Source organism: Pomacea canaliculata, linkage group LG3 (assembly GCF_003073045.1).
Source record: "Pomacea canaliculata isolate SZHN2017 linkage group LG3, ASM307304v1, whole genome shotgun sequence".
Classification (NCBI taxonomy): domain Eukaryota; kingdom Metazoa; phylum Mollusca; class Gastropoda; order Architaenioglossa; family Ampullariidae; genus Pomacea; species Pomacea canaliculata.
Genome location: NC_037592.1, coordinates 14,498,859 through 14,517,427, shown reverse-complemented (window position 1 = coordinate 14,517,427; position 18,569 = coordinate 14,498,859). Strand labels below are relative to the sequence as shown.

General features: G+C 41.7%; 1 protein-coding gene across 1 annotated transcript; it reads left to right on the top strand.

Moving 5' to 3' along the window:
- Positions 1-4,967: 4,967 nt before the first annotated feature.
- Positions 4,968-18,140, top strand: LOC112558947 (DNA-binding protein RFX6-like). The gene is made up of 17 exons (XM_025229718.1): positions 4,968-4,978; positions 5,306-5,429; positions 5,794-5,855; positions 6,166-6,243; positions 7,463-7,490; positions 10,525-10,629; positions 11,166-11,243; positions 11,438-11,551; positions 11,981-12,030; positions 13,964-14,064; positions 14,515-14,573; positions 15,016-15,160; positions 15,497-15,591; positions 15,906-16,023; positions 16,701-16,823; positions 17,159-17,262; positions 17,802-18,140. Exons 1-17 carry the CDS (start codon positions 4,968-4,970, stop codon positions 17,991-17,993), a joined length of 1,587 nt encoding a protein of 528 aa, XP_025085503.1. The 3' UTR covers positions 17,994-18,140.
- Positions 18,141-18,569: the final 429 nt, after the last annotated feature.

Here is an 18,569-nt window from a genome sequence, read left to right as displayed (position 1 = left end):
TATCGCTGTACACAGCCATGTTAAAATATCTACGTCGCGCTGACGTCCCACAGCCCGTGGCGACACATACCGGCAGAGAGAGACAAGAAAGACAACCGGAGCAAAGCTTGTGACGGCCAAGGGGGAGAACCAGCTCGGCTGATTGACAGGTTTACCCACGTTTGCATTCCTGTCCAAAGCCAGTGTTGACGCCTGAGCCATTCGGCAAACATTTCCCCCTGTTCCGTCACTTCCGTTGACGGTTTTCATCTGATACACATTTCCTTTCTAAACTGAGGGTATTATTACTAGCAACCTTTGCCAGTGTCAATACAGAGAAAAATGTCAACATTTGTGTTCATTGTGTCTATGTTTTTTTGTTCGTTTTGATTTTTCTTTTGTCTGGTATTATCAAATTTAATTATTTTTCTTTCTATATTAAATATGTTACGGATGGGTTTTTTCCTACACTTTATCCCGCTAATTAGTAGCATGTGACATGATACAGCAAATCCAAAATTATAGTTATGTCTATAAAAGATCAATTCCCTATTATTTTATTTGCTCTCAAGAGACTCTTTGGAAACAGTTCTACAACGTGAAGAATGCATGCTAAATAAATAAGCAAAGCCGTTCTAAAAATAAAAAAAAAAGTTTCAAACTATTTTTTAAAAAGTTTCTTGTCTTACACTTCACGATTCTACGTTTGAACTGACTGTCAACATTGATGAGAACTGCAGATATCATGACCCTTGACACCTCTGAGGTCGCGGATTAGTCATTTGGACAATGTATGGAATGCGACAAGATATACAGGTGTGTTTGATGCGCCCCACAGGTGGTGTGGAGTACTTTAACGACTGCTGACATCACCTGGCAAAAATTGCAGACGACTTTATTTTCCAGTTTGTTCGTCGCTATCTTATTCTGACAATGTGTAGCTCAAGTTACAACATACCTTCAAGAAACAGCACTAATTAAAAAGTCAGAAGAATTTACTGATATTGAAATGCACGGAAAAGGAGTGTTTTTCCATATTTTTCCAGGTTAGTTACGTTTATTGTCTGTACTTCGGTTAGTGATTTCCAACATCATGTTCATGATCATCGAATGTCTTTCAATCTGGACGAAGGAAAAGTAGACAAGCATAACAATTCTGCAAACTTTAAAAATATTATAGGGAGGGTTAGTGATGTCAGCGGATAACTCGAGCGCTTAATTAATGGAGTAAAAGCTGTCGCAGGGAGACATCTACAACCTATTTATAAACTCTGTAGAATCATGAACAAAGAAACAAGCCCATGTCCTGCTAGTCTCGCTAGACTGACAAAGGATCAGCGTGAAGGTAAGACAAGTGAACTTCACAACATCAAACTACCGCTTGACATCTTCCTGTACGTGAGGCAAATAAACACAGAGATTAAATGACAAAATAATCAGAACTTAGGTATTGCCACAAGTGTTATGATCTACCTCTTCTGCCGTGATACTCTTGTAACTCTTGTCCATCTTGGAGCCTAGGCAAGGGCTACGGAATGTAGGTAAAGACTGCATGTTGTGATAGTGGAATTTTCTTGGTTAACTGTCTTCTTTCATAGTTTGCTCCTATGTTGAGACTATAAATTTTCTTATAACTTTCAAACCCAGTATGTTCTGTTGGTTTTTTTTTTTTAAAGATTTAAGTGAAATAAGAATTTTTCAGGAAAGCGTCTGTGATTATACGTTCGCTACTAACATTGTTACCGCTCAACCTCCTCTTCAAAATCATCACCACTTGTCAACCTCATCATTACCAATGAAAGCATCACCACCAATAATAATAACAATAATATTATAAACAGTTAATTATAAATTCAGTTAGTGGTAAAAAAAAATGCCTTATTTTTCTATACAGGTAGTCCTCGACTTACGACGGGGATCCGTTCTTAACGCGGCGTCGTAAACCGAATTTCGACGTAAGTCGGATCATACGTTCATACAGTACTGTACCATAATAACAGTAGAGTACTGCAAACACTTAGCCTATCCAAACACCTATCCTAATACAGGCACCTACATAATTATCATAAACATAAGTACAGTAAAATATTGTAGTACAGTAGTTTAATAATGAAATACTGTACTGTTAAGTGCTGTAACAGTAATAAACAGTGTTAGGTTAGGCAGACGTTACCAAAACAACTGTCTCATCCACGTTGAACACTTGTTGAGCACAGTAACCACCCTCCTCAATTATCTTAGCCAATGCATTAGGAAACTCAGTTGCTGCTTTCTCATCAGCACTAGCAGCTTCACCTTGCACTTTAATGTTATGGAAGTTGGCACGATCCTTAAACCTCATAAACCAACCCCTACTCGCCACAAATTCTTAACTTTCACTTTCTTCCCAATTTTCTCTGTTCAACGCCTCAAACAGTCGCCTAGCCTTCTCCTGAATAACCATAAAACTCACAGGGATACGGCGTTGATTTTGGTCTTCCAACCAAAGCGCCAATAATCTGTCCATCTCAATAATAAGCCCACTACGTTGCTGTGTTATCACTGTCACTGTAAGTGGGAATGAGTGTCGTAACCACGAAACGACGTAACTCGAGACCGTCGTAACTCGAGGACTACCTGTATTTTGTAAGTGTGTGGGCTGAAATAAAACTTTGACTTTAAGTAAGGATCTGGTGGGACGGGGGCTGGCATAGGTAGCAGTATCTACCACGATGTGTATTGCTGCTTTGTTCTAATACTGAACGACTGAATTAAAAGTAAAGTTTTTAGTTATTACCTAAAATTTACTTCTATTCCTGCTGGCATACACATACACCTACCCACCCACAAACACACACGTGCGTACTTGCAGGCTCATTAATGCCCAATGACCGTCCTGTCGCACTTCAGTCCAAGCAGAAGCCTTCAAGCAGCATGTCCACAAGATGTGTCGGCACGAAGGGCACTCATCAACAGACTCAGAAAACCATAAATCAAAAACACATAAGTCCAAAGTAAACTGTCAAAGCTACGTACTCAGTCCCATATTAACTACTCACAGGGTGGGATATTCGTATCGCTATGTTTCGCCAGGAATATCACCTGCCATAACATGAAATTTAAAAAAAAGAAGCAGGCACTTAAGCTGAAGGAAATACCACAGTCGTTTGGAGGAAAAGTTGGGATAGAGAGGCCACAGGTGATACGCTGCTCGCTTTGTGTCTGTATGTGCACATGTATATCGAAAGGGGAACGGTTCGTCTTGTAGTCCCGGGTGGATTCGACTTTCGGTGTTGGAACGATATAGTCATCCATGGGATGATATGGTCTTGGCGAGATTGATTCTCGGCGATATGGGTTTAGGCCACAAAGACCGGTAACCCGATGAACAAACAATCTCTTTCAAAATGAACTTAATTTATTTTATTTCTGTAGTAGTATAGGACACAGGATGGGTCAGAACCAGTCAGTCAACATTTTTAAAAAGTACTTTATTTTTTCCAACACGCGACTTCTGCCAAAAGTGTCTTAAATATGGCTAAAATGTCAGTCAAAGGTCGCACTGGGGAGGCAACTTAATAGAGATGATGTTTATACAGCGAGATACGAGATTTTTTGGGTTGCATCTAATAGGTGATGATAGTACGGAAGGTGTTAATGAGGAGATTGTACTGTAATTCTGTCTGGAAAGTAGTCTACATTTTTCTGATGACTGAGGGTCACGGTGATCTTTGAATGTATGAAGTCCCTTTGTGCCAACTGGTGGGCTCCCTAGCAGATTGTTTGTCACAAGGACTAGGAGTTGAGATGCTTAGCCATCTGCTGTAGGAGGATGTTGAGAATTGTCCTGGTCTATCAAAGGCTTGTTCATTAATCAGCTCTTTTTTTGATTAAATTTGTTGTGGGTGACAGCTTTGTAAACATTTTGACTTTTAAGGGCTGACATAATTTTGTGTTGTGTACAAAATCAGAAAAAAGTTATACACTCACATTCTCTCTCGCTCACAGATATATGAAGATAATTATAAGAAGATATAAGAAGAGCAAGATACACGTTTTTTCTGGCCTAGAAAACAGTTAGCCTGTGAAAATCTAGTGTTTCTGATGCAAAAACTGCATGTTTAATTCACAAAAAGATAATTCATTTTAACCGAATTTTTTCCAAGATGAAAACGTCCGAGCAGGTCGGTGCAGTCATACCGGAAGTGAGCGCATTATCGGTCCTGATGGCATAGCCCCTGGACAGATTGCAGAACCTCTCTTCACGTGTTTCCGCCGTCCTCCTAGAGAGTTGTCTTATCTTTAAGAACCAAAAAACACGTAAAGGACAGTCTGTCACATTGTTTCTCATGACTGGCCTCTCATATTATCAGTGTTTGCATCAATCTTTGTTCTCTCGTTCTTTCTTTCATTGTTCTGCTCCATACCCTACCCACCATCTGAACGTGGCTTATTCAACACAAAACAAGTTATCAATGTGCTTATTCTTTAGCATACAAGCGAAAAAGAGAAAATGAAACAATGGCACATCGGGGTACTTACATTAACCAGTCCCCCTCCTACCTCCATCAGAAAAATGTTATAGCAGAGGTTATGTGATCGGGTCCGCGAATAGAGTAGCCTCCCCTGAAGCCAGTCTTATCAAGCTATTTGGAAGACAAAAGATTTTTAGTCGATATTTGCATCGTACATTTCGTGACATTGCTGCGTCATGCCGACATCTTTTCACAAACGAGTTCAGAAAATGTCCACTAGACCACTCTTCCAGCTTAAGACAATAAAAAGCACCGATAATGGCTTTCGACATGCAGGTAAATATAGAGATAATCGTGATAGTTCAAAAGTCAATTGATATTGCTTAGTCACGATTGTACCTATATTTAGAACAGGGTCTTGCCCTTGGTTTTTGTGAGTCAGGAGGTTGGGGAACTTTCTCGTTATTAATTAAAGTTAACTACTTCGGCTATCGCTCAATCTTTAAATGCCTATTACAGTGCGAGACTTTTTAAATGACTGGGTGGTGTGAAAGGAAGATTTGCACAGTACTATAAGTATATTGTCACATATTAACGGACAACTCTGGACACTGGTACGTGTTATGCTATTTATTCTCTCCCTCCCTCTTGAATGATTATTGCTGAGGGGTTTTTTCGACCCATTTTTCCACTTTTCTTCTGATCCAGCTTACTACTCCATCCTACCCCACTACATTCTCTTCCTCCATTTACATACCAAATCTTTATGCATGATATTAAAACTGTTGTTCAGTTGTTATATCTTGCTCTGTGAAACATCGTCAGACTCGTGTAGGTAGCTCTAATAAGAAGACTGTCTGATTATCTTACAGGTTGACTGAGAACTACGAAAGAGTAGAAGGGGTGTGTCTGCCGAGATGTGTTCTCTACACTCATTACTTAGACTTCTGCAAGAAGAACACCTTCACTCCGGCAGGGGCCGCTACTTTTGGAAAGGCGAGTTACGAAACTTTGACAGCTAAGCTACAAGCATGCATTCACGTATTAAGTGGATAATTAATGCAATTATAGAAGTCTTATGTGAAAATAAGTGAAGTGTAAAATATTTTTAAACACCTGATATGGTAGACACGATAGCTTGATTTGCAGGGTTCTCTAGAAGATTCTTCGGTTACCTACTTTTATTTAAAACTTTTTTCTTCAGCGATGAAGTCGCTTTGCAATAACTAATGATGGAACTCTTCTTGGATATTCAGAAAAATTTATAATGTCACAGACACGCATGCACACACATATTCTACACTTTGAATTACAATTCCTTGAGTATTTTCACAGATGATCGTGAAATATGTTCTCACAGATCATCCGTCAGAAATTTCCTAAGTTGACTACACGCAGACTCGGAACTCGCGGCCAGTCCAGGTAAGTTTTGCTGTTTTTTAATAAATTGTTCGTTGGTTTATTTTTTTTCTTTCTTACCAGCGCTCGTATATTTTATGATGTGTAGTTTTTCATGAACATTGTAAGGTTTTTTACCTGTTCATTGTGTGTGCATCGCGTTTATATGTAATATAGTTCAAGTATGTTTTGTGTTAAAAATTGCGATGACACCGTAAACAAATGGCTCTGATGTTCAAATAAAGGCACAGATATTATAATAAGATGATTTTTTTTATTTCTGGGCAAACACACACACCATATTTTTCTAATGGCAATGATATGTGTGCTTTAGGTATCATTATTATGGGATCGGCATAAAACAGACTTCAGTTTATTACCAGTCTGTCTACTCTGGAAGAGGCCTGACACGGTGAGTAAATGTTGGAAATACTGGACCGCACTTAGACATGACACTACGACAAGGTCAAAGTTCAGCTAGTCTTTTACAGTCTCATTCCTTATACACCAAAACGCAAAACTTTCATCCAAAATTTCTTGTAAATTTAACAATCTTACCGGATTAGAGAGATGGTTTTAAAGACCTATCCGATTTGGTGATGTATATCACGCTCAAAAGACTCCTTTGATATCATTTATCAATGCCTCGGACATGAACTCGCAAGGAGAAACACATTATCAAGAAATTACAAAAAAAAACATGATTTCCTCTATTCAAATCTCCATTTGTGTCAGAAGCCATCTGTAGTGTCATGGCTGACACGAGTTATTCAGCGAATACCAAATCTCCAAAGCAGATGTGGAAACTGTTGTTGTTGTTGTTGTTGTTGTTGTTGTTGTTGTTGTTGTTGTTGTTGTTGTTGTTGTTGTTGTTGTTGAATGCACAGGAAAACTATGATGACAGAATAAGTGTGCATAGGTTCCCAAAGGATTCAACACCCGTTGATCTATGTATGGAAAAATACTGAAGAGACAGGAAAATGTAAGGAGCGATGGATGTATTGGTTGTCAGGGTTACAGTGCCTAGGAACTTTGGCTTGACCTGAGGAGCTTAGGTCGTCATTTATCAGACTAGTTTCTCAACACACAAGGCTTGAAGAAGAGTTGTTCTCTTTGATGTTTGGGGTGGCGAAGGGTTCGCTCCCTTCCTCGCTTTGAAAGAGAGGAATAAAAGAGCGTCCATGTGTGTTGTTGTTGTTGTTGTTGTTGTTGTTGTTGTTGTTGTTGTTGTTGTTGTTGTTGTTGTTGTTGTTGTTGTTGTTGTTGTTGTTGTTGTTGTTAAGACAGTTGGATGAGCTTTCCTGTTGGCTGGTAACTACTTTTCATCATCATCATCATCATCATCATCATCATCATCATCATCATCATCATCATCATCATGTTACTAGGCAACAGGTAAGCTCACTGTTCTGTCTCAAACTACTAATCTTACTTGCTAGGTACCAGTTGAAAGTAAACTGTTGAGAAGAGTTATACCGTAGTAGTCGTTAGAAGAGGCAGGATGCATCACAGTGCAAGCAGTATGTTTGCAGCCCCATCTTGGTTGTCTATTAAATTTTCAGTAATGAAAATAACTGTTAATATACATAAAGCTGACGTTAATATATTATAAAATGTTGCTCTCATTACAGATTTTCTGGTGTGAAGATCAAAACCGAGGTAAGTATTCCAACCTTTCTGGAACACATAAAGTAGATTTGCGTCGGTGCGTGTGTGTGCCTGTGCGCGTGTGTTTTTGCTCGTGGCTACATCGCTGCAATGATATGCTGATAAACACACTGATAAACACACTGGTAACGAAATTCGTGCTGAAGCGAGGAGTTCAGAGGCGGCGCGAGCACCGTCACGCCAGCCTGACAAGGTGTTTGGAGTTCTCTGTCAACACTCGCCACGACACACCTTGTTGGCGAGACGAGGTCCTAGTGGCGGGGTAGGGGTGGCCCATCGTCAAACCGAATGTCGGTAATCTTTCTGAAGACGTCTGCCGTTTCATTGACTACCCTGTTATGAACGCCATGTGTGCTCACACCTTCAGCGACAGGACTATGACGCGGTCTCGGCGGGCCAGCGATATTGGGGGAGGATCTTGTCGCGGATCCTTTTCCTCCCTCCCCTCCTCCTTTTCCTCCCTCCCCTCCGTCTGACCGGCTTCGTCCGCTCGTCCATTCTGGCGGCTACCCTGTTACCGGGGTGACCGGACCTGCACCGGGGTATGCCTGCCGGCGTTGCCCTGGTGACGAGCGCGGCCTGGCGGCGCGTGTGGAGTTGTTCTCGCTAGGTCTCGGGTAGCCTGCACTACTAGGCTACAGCGGCACGTGCTGGCTAATGTCGGCAACTTTGATACTGCAGCTGTGGAGAGATGCGCACACAGGTGGGAAGGCGCGCACAGCCGTTATGAATGAGTGATAAAGATGCTGGGTAGCTCGGCGTGAACCTTGTAGCTGTTATGAAGAAGTAAATGTTTGGATAAACCTCTTGGTGATTTTTTTCTTCGGTTCTTTGAGCTTTTACACACACACCTGGAGAGGTAAGGTGGGGGAGAGTATGGTGTGTATGTGTATGTGTGGGTGGGTTGGGGTGGGATGGGGTGAACTGTTTTTACTGCGCACAAAGCAGCTCCTGCAGCAATGACTCGGATTTTCATTGACTCTCTCCCGCCACCGGATTTGGCGAGTATCTAGAGGTGGAAGTTTGCCATTTTAAGTTAATTTGTTTGTTTTGGGGTTGTTTTTTTATTGTTGTTGTTGTTGTTGTTGTTGTTGTTGTTGTTGTTGTTGTTGTTGTTGTTGTTGTTGTTGTTGTTGTCGTCGTCGTCTTGTGAACACTAAAACGATGTAAAGAGCGCGCTGCGTTATGTCGAGTAAACATTCACAAGTGAGTTGTGTACGTTTTTCATAACACATCTCTAACTTACATCAAACTATGGGATACAGCGTATTATAAAGAATCTATGAAAAAATACAAGTAGAACCAAAGTAGACAGAAACATTTTTCATTCAAATCATCTTTTGTTTCCTTATAACATACCGTTTTGTGGAGTATTCTTGTTTGTTTGTTTGTTTGTTTGTTTGTTTGTTTGTTTGTTTGTTTGTTTGTTTGTTTGTTATCATTTGCATTTTGTTTTGCTTTGTTTCTTTATTCTATGCTGCCGCTGCGTTTGTTGTCAATCCCTTGTTTCCAACATGCGTCCAAGCCATAGCCGGGTGGCAGGGGGAGAATGGGGTGGCGTATCTCTCTGGCTAGAGAGGCTATGCTGGTGCATGTGATAACCTGTAACCAAGGCTGTGTGCAGGAAAGGTGTAGCGACAGTAGCGACTGTGATGGGAGGGCGTAACAAGCTGCACGCTGTACTCAGTGTCCCACCCGGTCCCTTGCAGCTGTCCTCCCCATCCCAGCCCCCAGTGAGACAGACACAAGCTGATTCAATTAAACAGTCGCGCGAAGTTTCTAACGTCAGCAGCAATTGGTCCGCTTTCCATCTTCGGTAAAGCATCATCCAGTCTGAAAGTTGGTGTGTTTAGATGGCGAGGCTATCAGGTGTAGTGTCACATGTCTTCAAAGTCTGAAAATATTGAAGCTGAAGGCTTCAACCAATTATTATTATTATTTCGTCGTCGTCGTCGTCGTCGTCGTCGTCGTCGTCGTCGTCGTCGTCGTGGTGTAACTGTTTTCGCTAATGACTCCTACACTCTTCACATGGGTGTGACTCAAGTCAATCACCCACAATCTAATCACCCAGTCCCACCTCGTTTAGCTCCACCCGATATTTTTCACAGTAGCTTTGGCCTCGGTGTATTTATAACAGAAGCAATTTCAAGATACGAAACTCTATAGAAAAATTGTTCTATAATAAGAGGCAGCAGCTCCTTCTCGAGAGAGAGGTCGATAATTCTTGAGTAAATAATTTTGAACATGACTTTTAAGCCCAACTGTTGGCCAGCAGCAAACTCAATCACCAGTTTGTTACTGCCATTTAAACATGTCAGGGTTAAACTCGCATGGTGATAAATCTTTTGCTAGAAATATTTATAGAAAGTAAGAAGGTCGATGTAAAATAGTCAATTAAGCCAGTAATGAAATCAAAACGGTTTGGGGGAGGGAATGAGTTTGTGGATGGAATGAGGGGGAGAAGCAAACTCCCACAACTCAGCTTCTCGAAAAGAGACTTGAATATTGTCAAAATACGAAATTTCCAACGCTGTAGTTAGTGATCGGTAAATGTGAAATTTCTTGAAGGTATATTTTATGTCTGGTAAATGTAAACCTATCATTTCATTGTGCATAAATGTAAAATTTGGTCAAGGTATATTTTATTGTGCGGAAATCAAAATTTTGTAAAGAAATGTTCACCAAATACCGATTTAATGATGTTTAAGGTGTAAGGTGCCTTGGAGAGTTTAAGACACATGGTAATTAGTAAGTACCTATGACAAGTTTCCCATTTAAAAAAAAAATCTACTATTAAAAATTCTTACACATTTTTTTTACCTCAGATAGATCTCTGTAGTTTTATATATCGTAATCTGAATTATAGAAACATATAGAGTTTAGTCCATTTATACCAATCGCCAATTCAGAACAGAAAGTGTTTAGGTATTACCTTCAAGAATCATGCAAGGAGACTGAAGCCATCACAAGACATCAAGACATAAAAAGGAAGCTTTTAACCCAAAGTTGATTCCTGTGTTTTCAGGGATCGAACCGGAAGTATTCTCTCAGCTCCAAGACAGGAACTCTGCTGCCTGAGTTTCCTGAGGTTGACAACCTTATCTTGCCTGAGGACGTGTGCCCTGAAAAGGTAGCTGTTAGCTCCAGGTCCTCCTTCACCAATCACAAATTCAGTTTTCAGCAAAATAAATAAATAAGTACTTATATATATATAAACAGCTGGCTATCTTCGGTTGTCACGACAACGACCTTTGTCCTTTTCACTTGTAAATAATCATTTTCCATACCTGTCTCATTCTTTCTCTCGTCCTTGTAATTATTTCAACTTTGTTGCACAGTGTGTTCATCCTGTTATAATGCTGGTAAATTAGTTTTATGTGAGAAATTATTTTTTTACCTTCAAAATCAAATTAAAAAGAAACATTCAATATAAACATAGTTCATACTATTTATTTTTATTTTTAGACATGTGTACCTGACTTTTCGTGAAGTCTCTCAACCCTGCTTGTCATCCACATAGGACTACTTTGATGAAGCCGACGACTGGCATTGATGTCCTATCGTTGTATCTTATCTTACAAAACGTTTCCTCGCGACCTCATGTTGTTAGAAATGTCATTTGCTGTACTTTTTAGTGAGTTCTTTTTGTGAAAATGTATTTTTCAGATGAAGACCCTGCTTATGATGTACCGTACCCACTGTCAACGAATACTGGACACAGTCATCAGCGCCAACTTTGACGAGGTATTTCTATGGGATCAGAAACAAAATATAAAGTAGGCATTAAGGGGTATCACTCTTAAATCGTTTATGTGAATCTGTCCTGTCCCACTAGATATCTCTTCTTGACACAAAGTATTGTGTGCGTGCGTGGTATCATTGGTTTGAAACGTGTTAATGAAAGCATTCACCTGCTTCTTGTGGACTGTTGGGTACAGGTACAGAATCTGCTGTTACACTTCTGGCAAGGCATGCCCGGGCATCTCACGCAGCTACTGCACTCAGACATCCTCTGCGCCATCGTGGCTCTTTGTGATTCCATTTTGTACAAAGTAGGTTTGTCTACTCTCTATATTTTAATTAACCTTAATTCATCATTATCATGTTATTGTGGTTTGCCTGAGTCTTCTTTCGGAAGGCATAGAAAAAGGTAGAGTGTGGACATCCGATGGCTAAGTTTATTCCTTAAAAGAAAATATGAATGTACGTACCGTAGAATAATAAGCTGTAGATCGTAATTAGCATTAGGTGGGTAGCACGAAGCAGTCAGCTAAGGACTCATATATATATATTGATATATTTTATCAGCTGTGTGCTATAGGTTACCCATCCAAAGCTCCACCCACCTTCGGTACACGACCCCAGCTGCTAAGTGGAGGCTGGGTATCTGCTTCTGTTTCTTGAATGTCATTCTCAGATGTACTATTGTAACTGACACATTTTGCAGATGTAGCATAGGAAAACTGTTTTGTTTTTTCCAGGTGTTGGCAGATATCCTTGTTCCTCCTTCGATTCAGGACATACCAGACAGGTAAGAGACAAATTTCTTACTTTCTTTGTCTGTTTTCCTTTTTAGTCGATTCGCATCTGACGGAGAGTTTTTACACCGATAGATTAAAGAATAAAGATATATTTATGGTGCATAAATTATTGCACGACAGATAATTTGTCCTATAAATATATGGACAGAAACAAGAGCCGCCATCATAGTGGGTACCTGTGTCGACTAAGAACGAATTCCACAGGCTGGAACCTTGGGGCGCTTCGTGTGCACCAACTCCACATCAGTCTCGGACTTTGTCCTGCAAGTGACAACAGATATTTTTCTCCAGGAATGCAAGCAGGGACATACATACGATCTACAGACAGACCAATGAAAGATGAGAATTTCGGTTGATTTATGTAATTACACCGTTCAAAACCATTGTCCAGTCTTCTGGCCTTCCTGTCGGAGCGAATGAAGGAGATCAATCAAGGGAAGAGAAAACAATAAAGAAGAAAAAAGTTTTAACAATAAAAAGAAGGAAAGAAGAACACCGGCAACACAAAGAACAACAACCAAAGCAGCAGGACAAAAAATAAAAAATAATAACAGGTGGAATAAGAACGAGAACTATGAAAAGAAAGCAATGATAACAGGAATAGCCATAGTAAGAAGAAAAAAAAGTAAGAACAGCAGCGTGAAGAAAAATAAAAAAACAGAAACAGAAAAAGCAACAAAAATTAATAATAAAATTGTTAGGAAGAACAATAGCAATAATAACAAGCACCTTGAATGTGAAGCAATAGAAGCAAACCTCACTTTAAAAAAAATAGAACTGTGGCAAAATTAATCACGCTGAACTGATCAGCTGATTTCAAAAGAGAGACCAATATCTGCGGTGTGACTCATCAAGGTTCGAAATTAAAGGCAGCTCTAATGTCAGGTACCTCCTGCACCCTTCCGCCTCCGCGTTGCCTCCTGCGTCTGTCGGGGTGGCGACCTGGAGACATGTTCGACAATATTTTGTAGCCGCGTCCTGCCGCACGGGAGAGCTCCTCTCAGCGGAAACAAACTCGCAGTTTAAGAGGCCGCCGGGGCTGACGCGGCATGTGCCGCCACTTACAGCGGCTCTCGTACACAGCTCGCCATGCGCTCCAGGTGCGAGCGGCACCTTCACATCAAAGAGGCCGCCGCGCCACCGGTGGTAGCGGCTCGTGACGGGTGGGGGAGGGAAGGAAGGGCAAACACGCGCTGACCCCCTCCCTCAACCCCCCCAGAGTTGGCTGGCACCGGCGTGAAGGTTGTCAAGGGAGGACTGCAGGTACCCGAGCTATGTTGGCACCCGGATCGCCGCAGCGCTCGACTCATCTGCTTGGAGATGACGACACGCGGCGCTGTCAGGGTGTGAAGTTGGGTGGTGAGGAGCGGTCAATCATTTCCTTCATTCCTGCTCGCGATGCTACCTACAGCACGGCCTGGCTACCCGCCTCCAAAAATCCCCCCACCCGTAATGTCTCTAGAGAAAATGTCTACTACAGGTGTTGGAAGACTACAGAAGAATGTACAGCCAACAGAAGTACTGAGACTGAAACTTGTTCTGGCTGCAGTCGGTGATAACTGTCAATCACAAGCGGGTGGAGGGTGCGGGACGGGAGTAGTGTTATCTTTCTTTAATTCCTGATTTACTGTATCTATTTGTAATTCTCTGTAGTTTGATGTTTATTTTATCTCTTACAGAGGCAACAAACAAGTTTTTAAATCCCTTTTAAATCCCTTCGGTTTTTTTTCTGTAGGGGCGCGTGAGTGTATGTATGCGAGTGAGTGAGCGTGTGTGTGTATGTGTGCGCGCGCGTGTGCGTCTTTGTCTACATGTTTTCATGTTTTTGTGCAAGTGGTGTCAAACAGCATGTTTATTCTGAAACATTATTTTATATTTTTTGGTTTGATTTACGGAGGTTAATTCCACTCGGATCTGTTTCAGCCTCAGTGCAGAAATCAAACTGTTTACGAGGAAGCTGCCATGTTGGATCAGTGCTGCGCTAGACAGTGTGCCGGACTCTATAAGACAGCGGAAAATAGAGAGTGAGTAGTGTTCATCCTGACCTTTGGCAGTGTATCCTATACTGAGAGGAAAAATAGTTTGTTGAGTTGTATCTCGCCGTCTGTCAGGTTCTCAGACAGATGAAATAGTGTTATTTATTGCACTTGGCTGTGTGTCAGTAAGGAAAGTTACAGTGAGTGCCGTATGATGATAAAATTGGTAAATAATTGGTAATGAGAAGAGAATATAGAGCAAATGTTGCATGATGGCTAACAAGATGGGACGTGGTATGCACACAAAGGAAAAGTAAATCTAACTGCTATAAGAAACATTATGAAATTGTTTGTTGCAAATAAAATATTATTGACTGTAATACACATAGGTCCTTTCATCAGAGTTGCATTTTACAATTTTAAAAGTGTGCACACAAAAAACTTAGTTGGCAACACGTGCAGCAGACACTCACCTGAATTCTTCTTTCGATTTCACAGGTGCCAAAGGGTTTATTCAGAGTGTCAGACGTCAACTGTCTTTTGTCCATCTTGCACAGGTTTGACCCTTTTCAGCACATTTTCTTCTTTGATTCGGTTTTTGATTGGTTAGTTAGCAGGTTTTTTCCTTTTCTTTTCGGGTTTTTTTTTTTTTTTTTTTTTTTTTTTTGTATGAGCGATGCTTATTCATTTCTTGTTTTTTACTTGTTCTTTTGCTGATTAATTTTTTTAAACACTAGATTTGCTTGTTCTTCTTTCATTTCCTTCATTCTTTCCTTTTAGCAGGACTTTCTTTCGCAGCTGATGACATTTGATTTCCTGATCACTATTGGCAGACATTTTTGTTTAGCCGTTCTCCAATGTTTGTGCTGTTATTTTCTAAATGAATTATCCGCCTCATTAAGCGACACGAGAATTTCTGTTTCGGTAAGAGACACCTGTCTTTGTTGTGCGACATCGTTCCTCGCTCCTTTAACGAAACATTTGTTGGACTGGTGACAGACGGCGAGGTCCGTTCTGGCCAATCAGGAGGGCGTGGCCCAGATGCTGGAGGATCTCGGTGACGTGGACTTCCGCCAGGTGCTATGTCAAGCCGTGTATACACAGCCACCCAGCGCACACTCGTACCGCCACTCCATCATGGAATGTAGGTGTTTTGACCAAGGTAACATGTAAGATATATTCTACCAACCCGGGGATAAACAAATATGTAAGCATCTTGTGACTTAGCAACTGGCTTTTGATTGTTTAGTTTCTCATTTACCTTCAAGAAAGCACTTACTGGGGGTTCCATACCTTGTTGTTGTTACTGTTCTACAATTAAAACGCAGAGCAAGAACTTCTGGCCGCCAATTTACAAAGAATAATTTATTTCTTTTAAAAAAATTGATATGATAAACCGCTTGGAGTTCATTGTTTCCTTGGCGCTATGAGAACTTTTACTTTCTCCTTTGCCTACATACAACTATAACCGTATCCTCAGTTTTCACGGAATTCCAAAGTCTTCTGAAGAAACAGTCGCCGGTGGAAGCATACACGGAGTGGATCGACAACATTGTGGATACGTTTGTTCTGCAGGTAATAGCAGCCGCAGCCTCAGGGAAGCGGTGAAGAACGAGTAGACGGGAGACGTACAGTTTCTGAAGTGTGGGGCAAATGATGATGAGGATGATCGTGATCATGATCATGATGATTGGCTAAGGTTTGACGAATGAAGATTGATGATTGGTGGATGGTGGATGATTGATCGATTGATTGTGATGATCATGATGCAGTTTGTAGAGTTACTATATTTTTATCGCCTTGAAAAAACTAATCTACCCGAGAAGCTTTCTAACATAAGCCTTTTTAAAAGCTTTGTTGACATGCTCTGTTTATTTTGCGGTTGACAGCCTTGCAAGGAGAAGGATATCGGTTTCCTCGACAGATCGGCAGACTTCTTGTTGCAGTGGGCCATGTTTGGGTCGCTGTTGATGAAGGAGCTCACTTTACACAACGCCATCAGCTTTGGTAAGTAATCCTCAAACTAAACAATTAGTTGTTGTCGTTTGTTGGCGATGCTATTCAAAGCCAAACTATTTCATGTCCCACTAGGCGTCTCTACGAACAGTGAGGGGTTGTCGAAGGACGACCTCATGTGTTGTCTCCCTTTAGTCCAATGGGGACCATTCAAGAACGTTAATCATCCTGTGAGATGTCTTGCTGAAACCATTGTAACAAAATAAGCCAAAGTAATACAAAAATTTCTTAACAAAATCTTCCAGTCTGCTGGGTATAGTATTGCCAATTATTCTCAATGGTTCAAACTTTGCTTTGACGGGACATCTGACGACAACAATCGTTGCTGCACCCCCAACTTGTCGGTTATCTGTGGATGATCTCTTCAAACCCCGGAGAAGAGGAAGGGGGCAAGATGAAGGGAGGAGATAGTGTGTAAAGAAGGGGTTTGCTTATTGACTTTAGTCCAGCACTGCAAGCCATGTCTGATAAGCTCCCTCATTGAAGTCGTTCGCACGCCCTGCAATTAACTAATCGTCGCCTTGTTGCCTTTGTTGCTGAGCACTACTTCCGCTCTGGAGATAAGAGCGCAGGCCAAGCAAGAGAGTGATCTGCCCTGCAGTGGGTCGCTTTGGGCCCTCGCAGCATCCGGCACGTTAACGCTGTGAGCCTGACACGTGTTGTTGCAGGGGCCTTCCATCTGCTGCACGTCATGCTAGATGAGTACGTCTTCCTGGTCCTCGAGACGCAGCGGGAGCAGTCACGTGACCACCAGCTGCAGACGCACGTGCAGCGGCACATGAAGAATTGGGGTACGTCACGGGCGGGCAACAACACATCGGAAGTACTTGAAATGTAACAAAATTGAAGTATGGGTATAGGGTTGTCTGGTGTAACATTTATCGCAAACAGTATGACATCGGGTATCTTCCTCTCTCTCTATGTAAATCACACACACACACACACACGAGCGGCTTGCTGAAGCAGAGAAATTCAAATGCATCATGCCTATAAAGATTTTTACACAGGAACGCAAGCAAACCAAATATCTACTACTCACACGTGCTCGTAAATCAAGTGTAAGTATCGAAGAAATAAGTTATTTATTTTCGCAATGCTAATGTTAATTGTTGAATTGTCCATCCAGAAACCATCAAATGCATGCCAAGGTCAGAACAGGAGGTGCAAAGGCAGGAAACTCTTCCCCCAAGGCCAAGAAACGGAAACATGAGGATGTATCGAGCAATGCTGGTAACTGTTTCATTAGCTCTTGGGTGTTGATGGTGTTGTCAGGTTGAAGGACAACATTATTCCTCTCATTCTTACTAATTATATAGTCCATGCAAAATACCAAGGAAAAAAATCACCTCCGTTATTTTTTGTTATTATTTTGATGGTAATGATTTTTAATTCTTTTGTTTTATTTTTTTAAGAAATACGAATTGGTTACAAACAAGCAAAAAAAAATCAGTAAAGGTTAAAGTTATGTAACTTTTAAAAACAGATTTGGCACTACCTTGTCTTCTACACTCTTCAACTCTTCCATTTGCTGTTGCCTTAACAACGAAATCGTTTTCTCTGTGGGAGGTGCAGTCTTGAACTAAGCAAAGTACTGCCTTTTTTAAAGGAAAGTTTTCTTTTAGTAGTTCAGAATTTTTTTCCCGTCTAGAAGTTATAGAACTTGCTCTGTGCGACCAGAATTCAGTTTTCAATCTTTAGCGAACGTTAATAGTTTTTCATACAGATATAAACACCTCAAACTTTCTTGTTACTTCTTGCTCGAATTGCAGATGAAGCAGAGGCGGGGTCAGAAAGAGGTCACATGCTTGAGAGCCGACCGCACCCTGCCTCAAGCGGTGAATGTCTTGGAGATGGATCACCACCCGTCGGGTACGAGTCTCATTCCGCCACGGCCTTCACCCGCCCACCACCTTCTGTACCCCATGAAGCTTCCCTACCCAGTGAGGGCCCCGAGAGAGTAGCGGCAGTGCCTTCACACCTGTCCGTTTGTCCCCAGTCAAACATTTGAACTCTGTGAACTGTGTGACTTACGATCGACCCTCCTACATGCCTCCCTTCAGCCTCAACACCTACTCCGACTATGTCAGCCAGAACATGACGACTGCAGTGTCCACAGCTCGCATGCAGAACTACTCCGAGCACCACCACCCTCACACCCAGTCCTTCCCGTCCGTCGCTGGAGGAGTTACCGGGATGCATGGGAGTTACTGGACGGATGGTCGTGGTCACCCTGTCCTGGGTCCCCCCTACTCGCAATACAGCCACCATGGTGTGGCCTCGCCCTACGACTCCTACAAGAATGCCGCCCTTTCTGCGGAGCTCTGTGTATGGACAAGATGCTCTAGGCATTGGACCTGCGCGTGGATATTTCTCTGGCAGAGCTGGTGACAATTACCAAAGTAAGTTTGGAGTAGAGGACAAAAAATAAAGGCCCTCTTAGCCTTAATGACAGTGAACGAAACTGGTCCACTGTGTCTAGGGAACAGCATGAGGAGAGATAGAAAAAGTCCACCACGCGAGCATATGTGGGTGTGTGT

Excerpts from the sequence above, each read along its gene's own strand:
- LOC112558947 (XM_025229718.1), top strand. Across the intron at positions 10,630-11,165 it reads AGGACGTGTGCCCTGAAAAG|ATGAAGACCCTGCTTATGAT; the intron begins GTAGCTGTTAGC and ends TGTATTTTTCAG. Across the intron at positions 16,024-16,700 it reads ACACAACGCCATCAGCTTTG|GGGCCTTCCATCTGCTGCAC; the intron begins GTAAGTAATCCT and ends GTGTTGTTGCAG.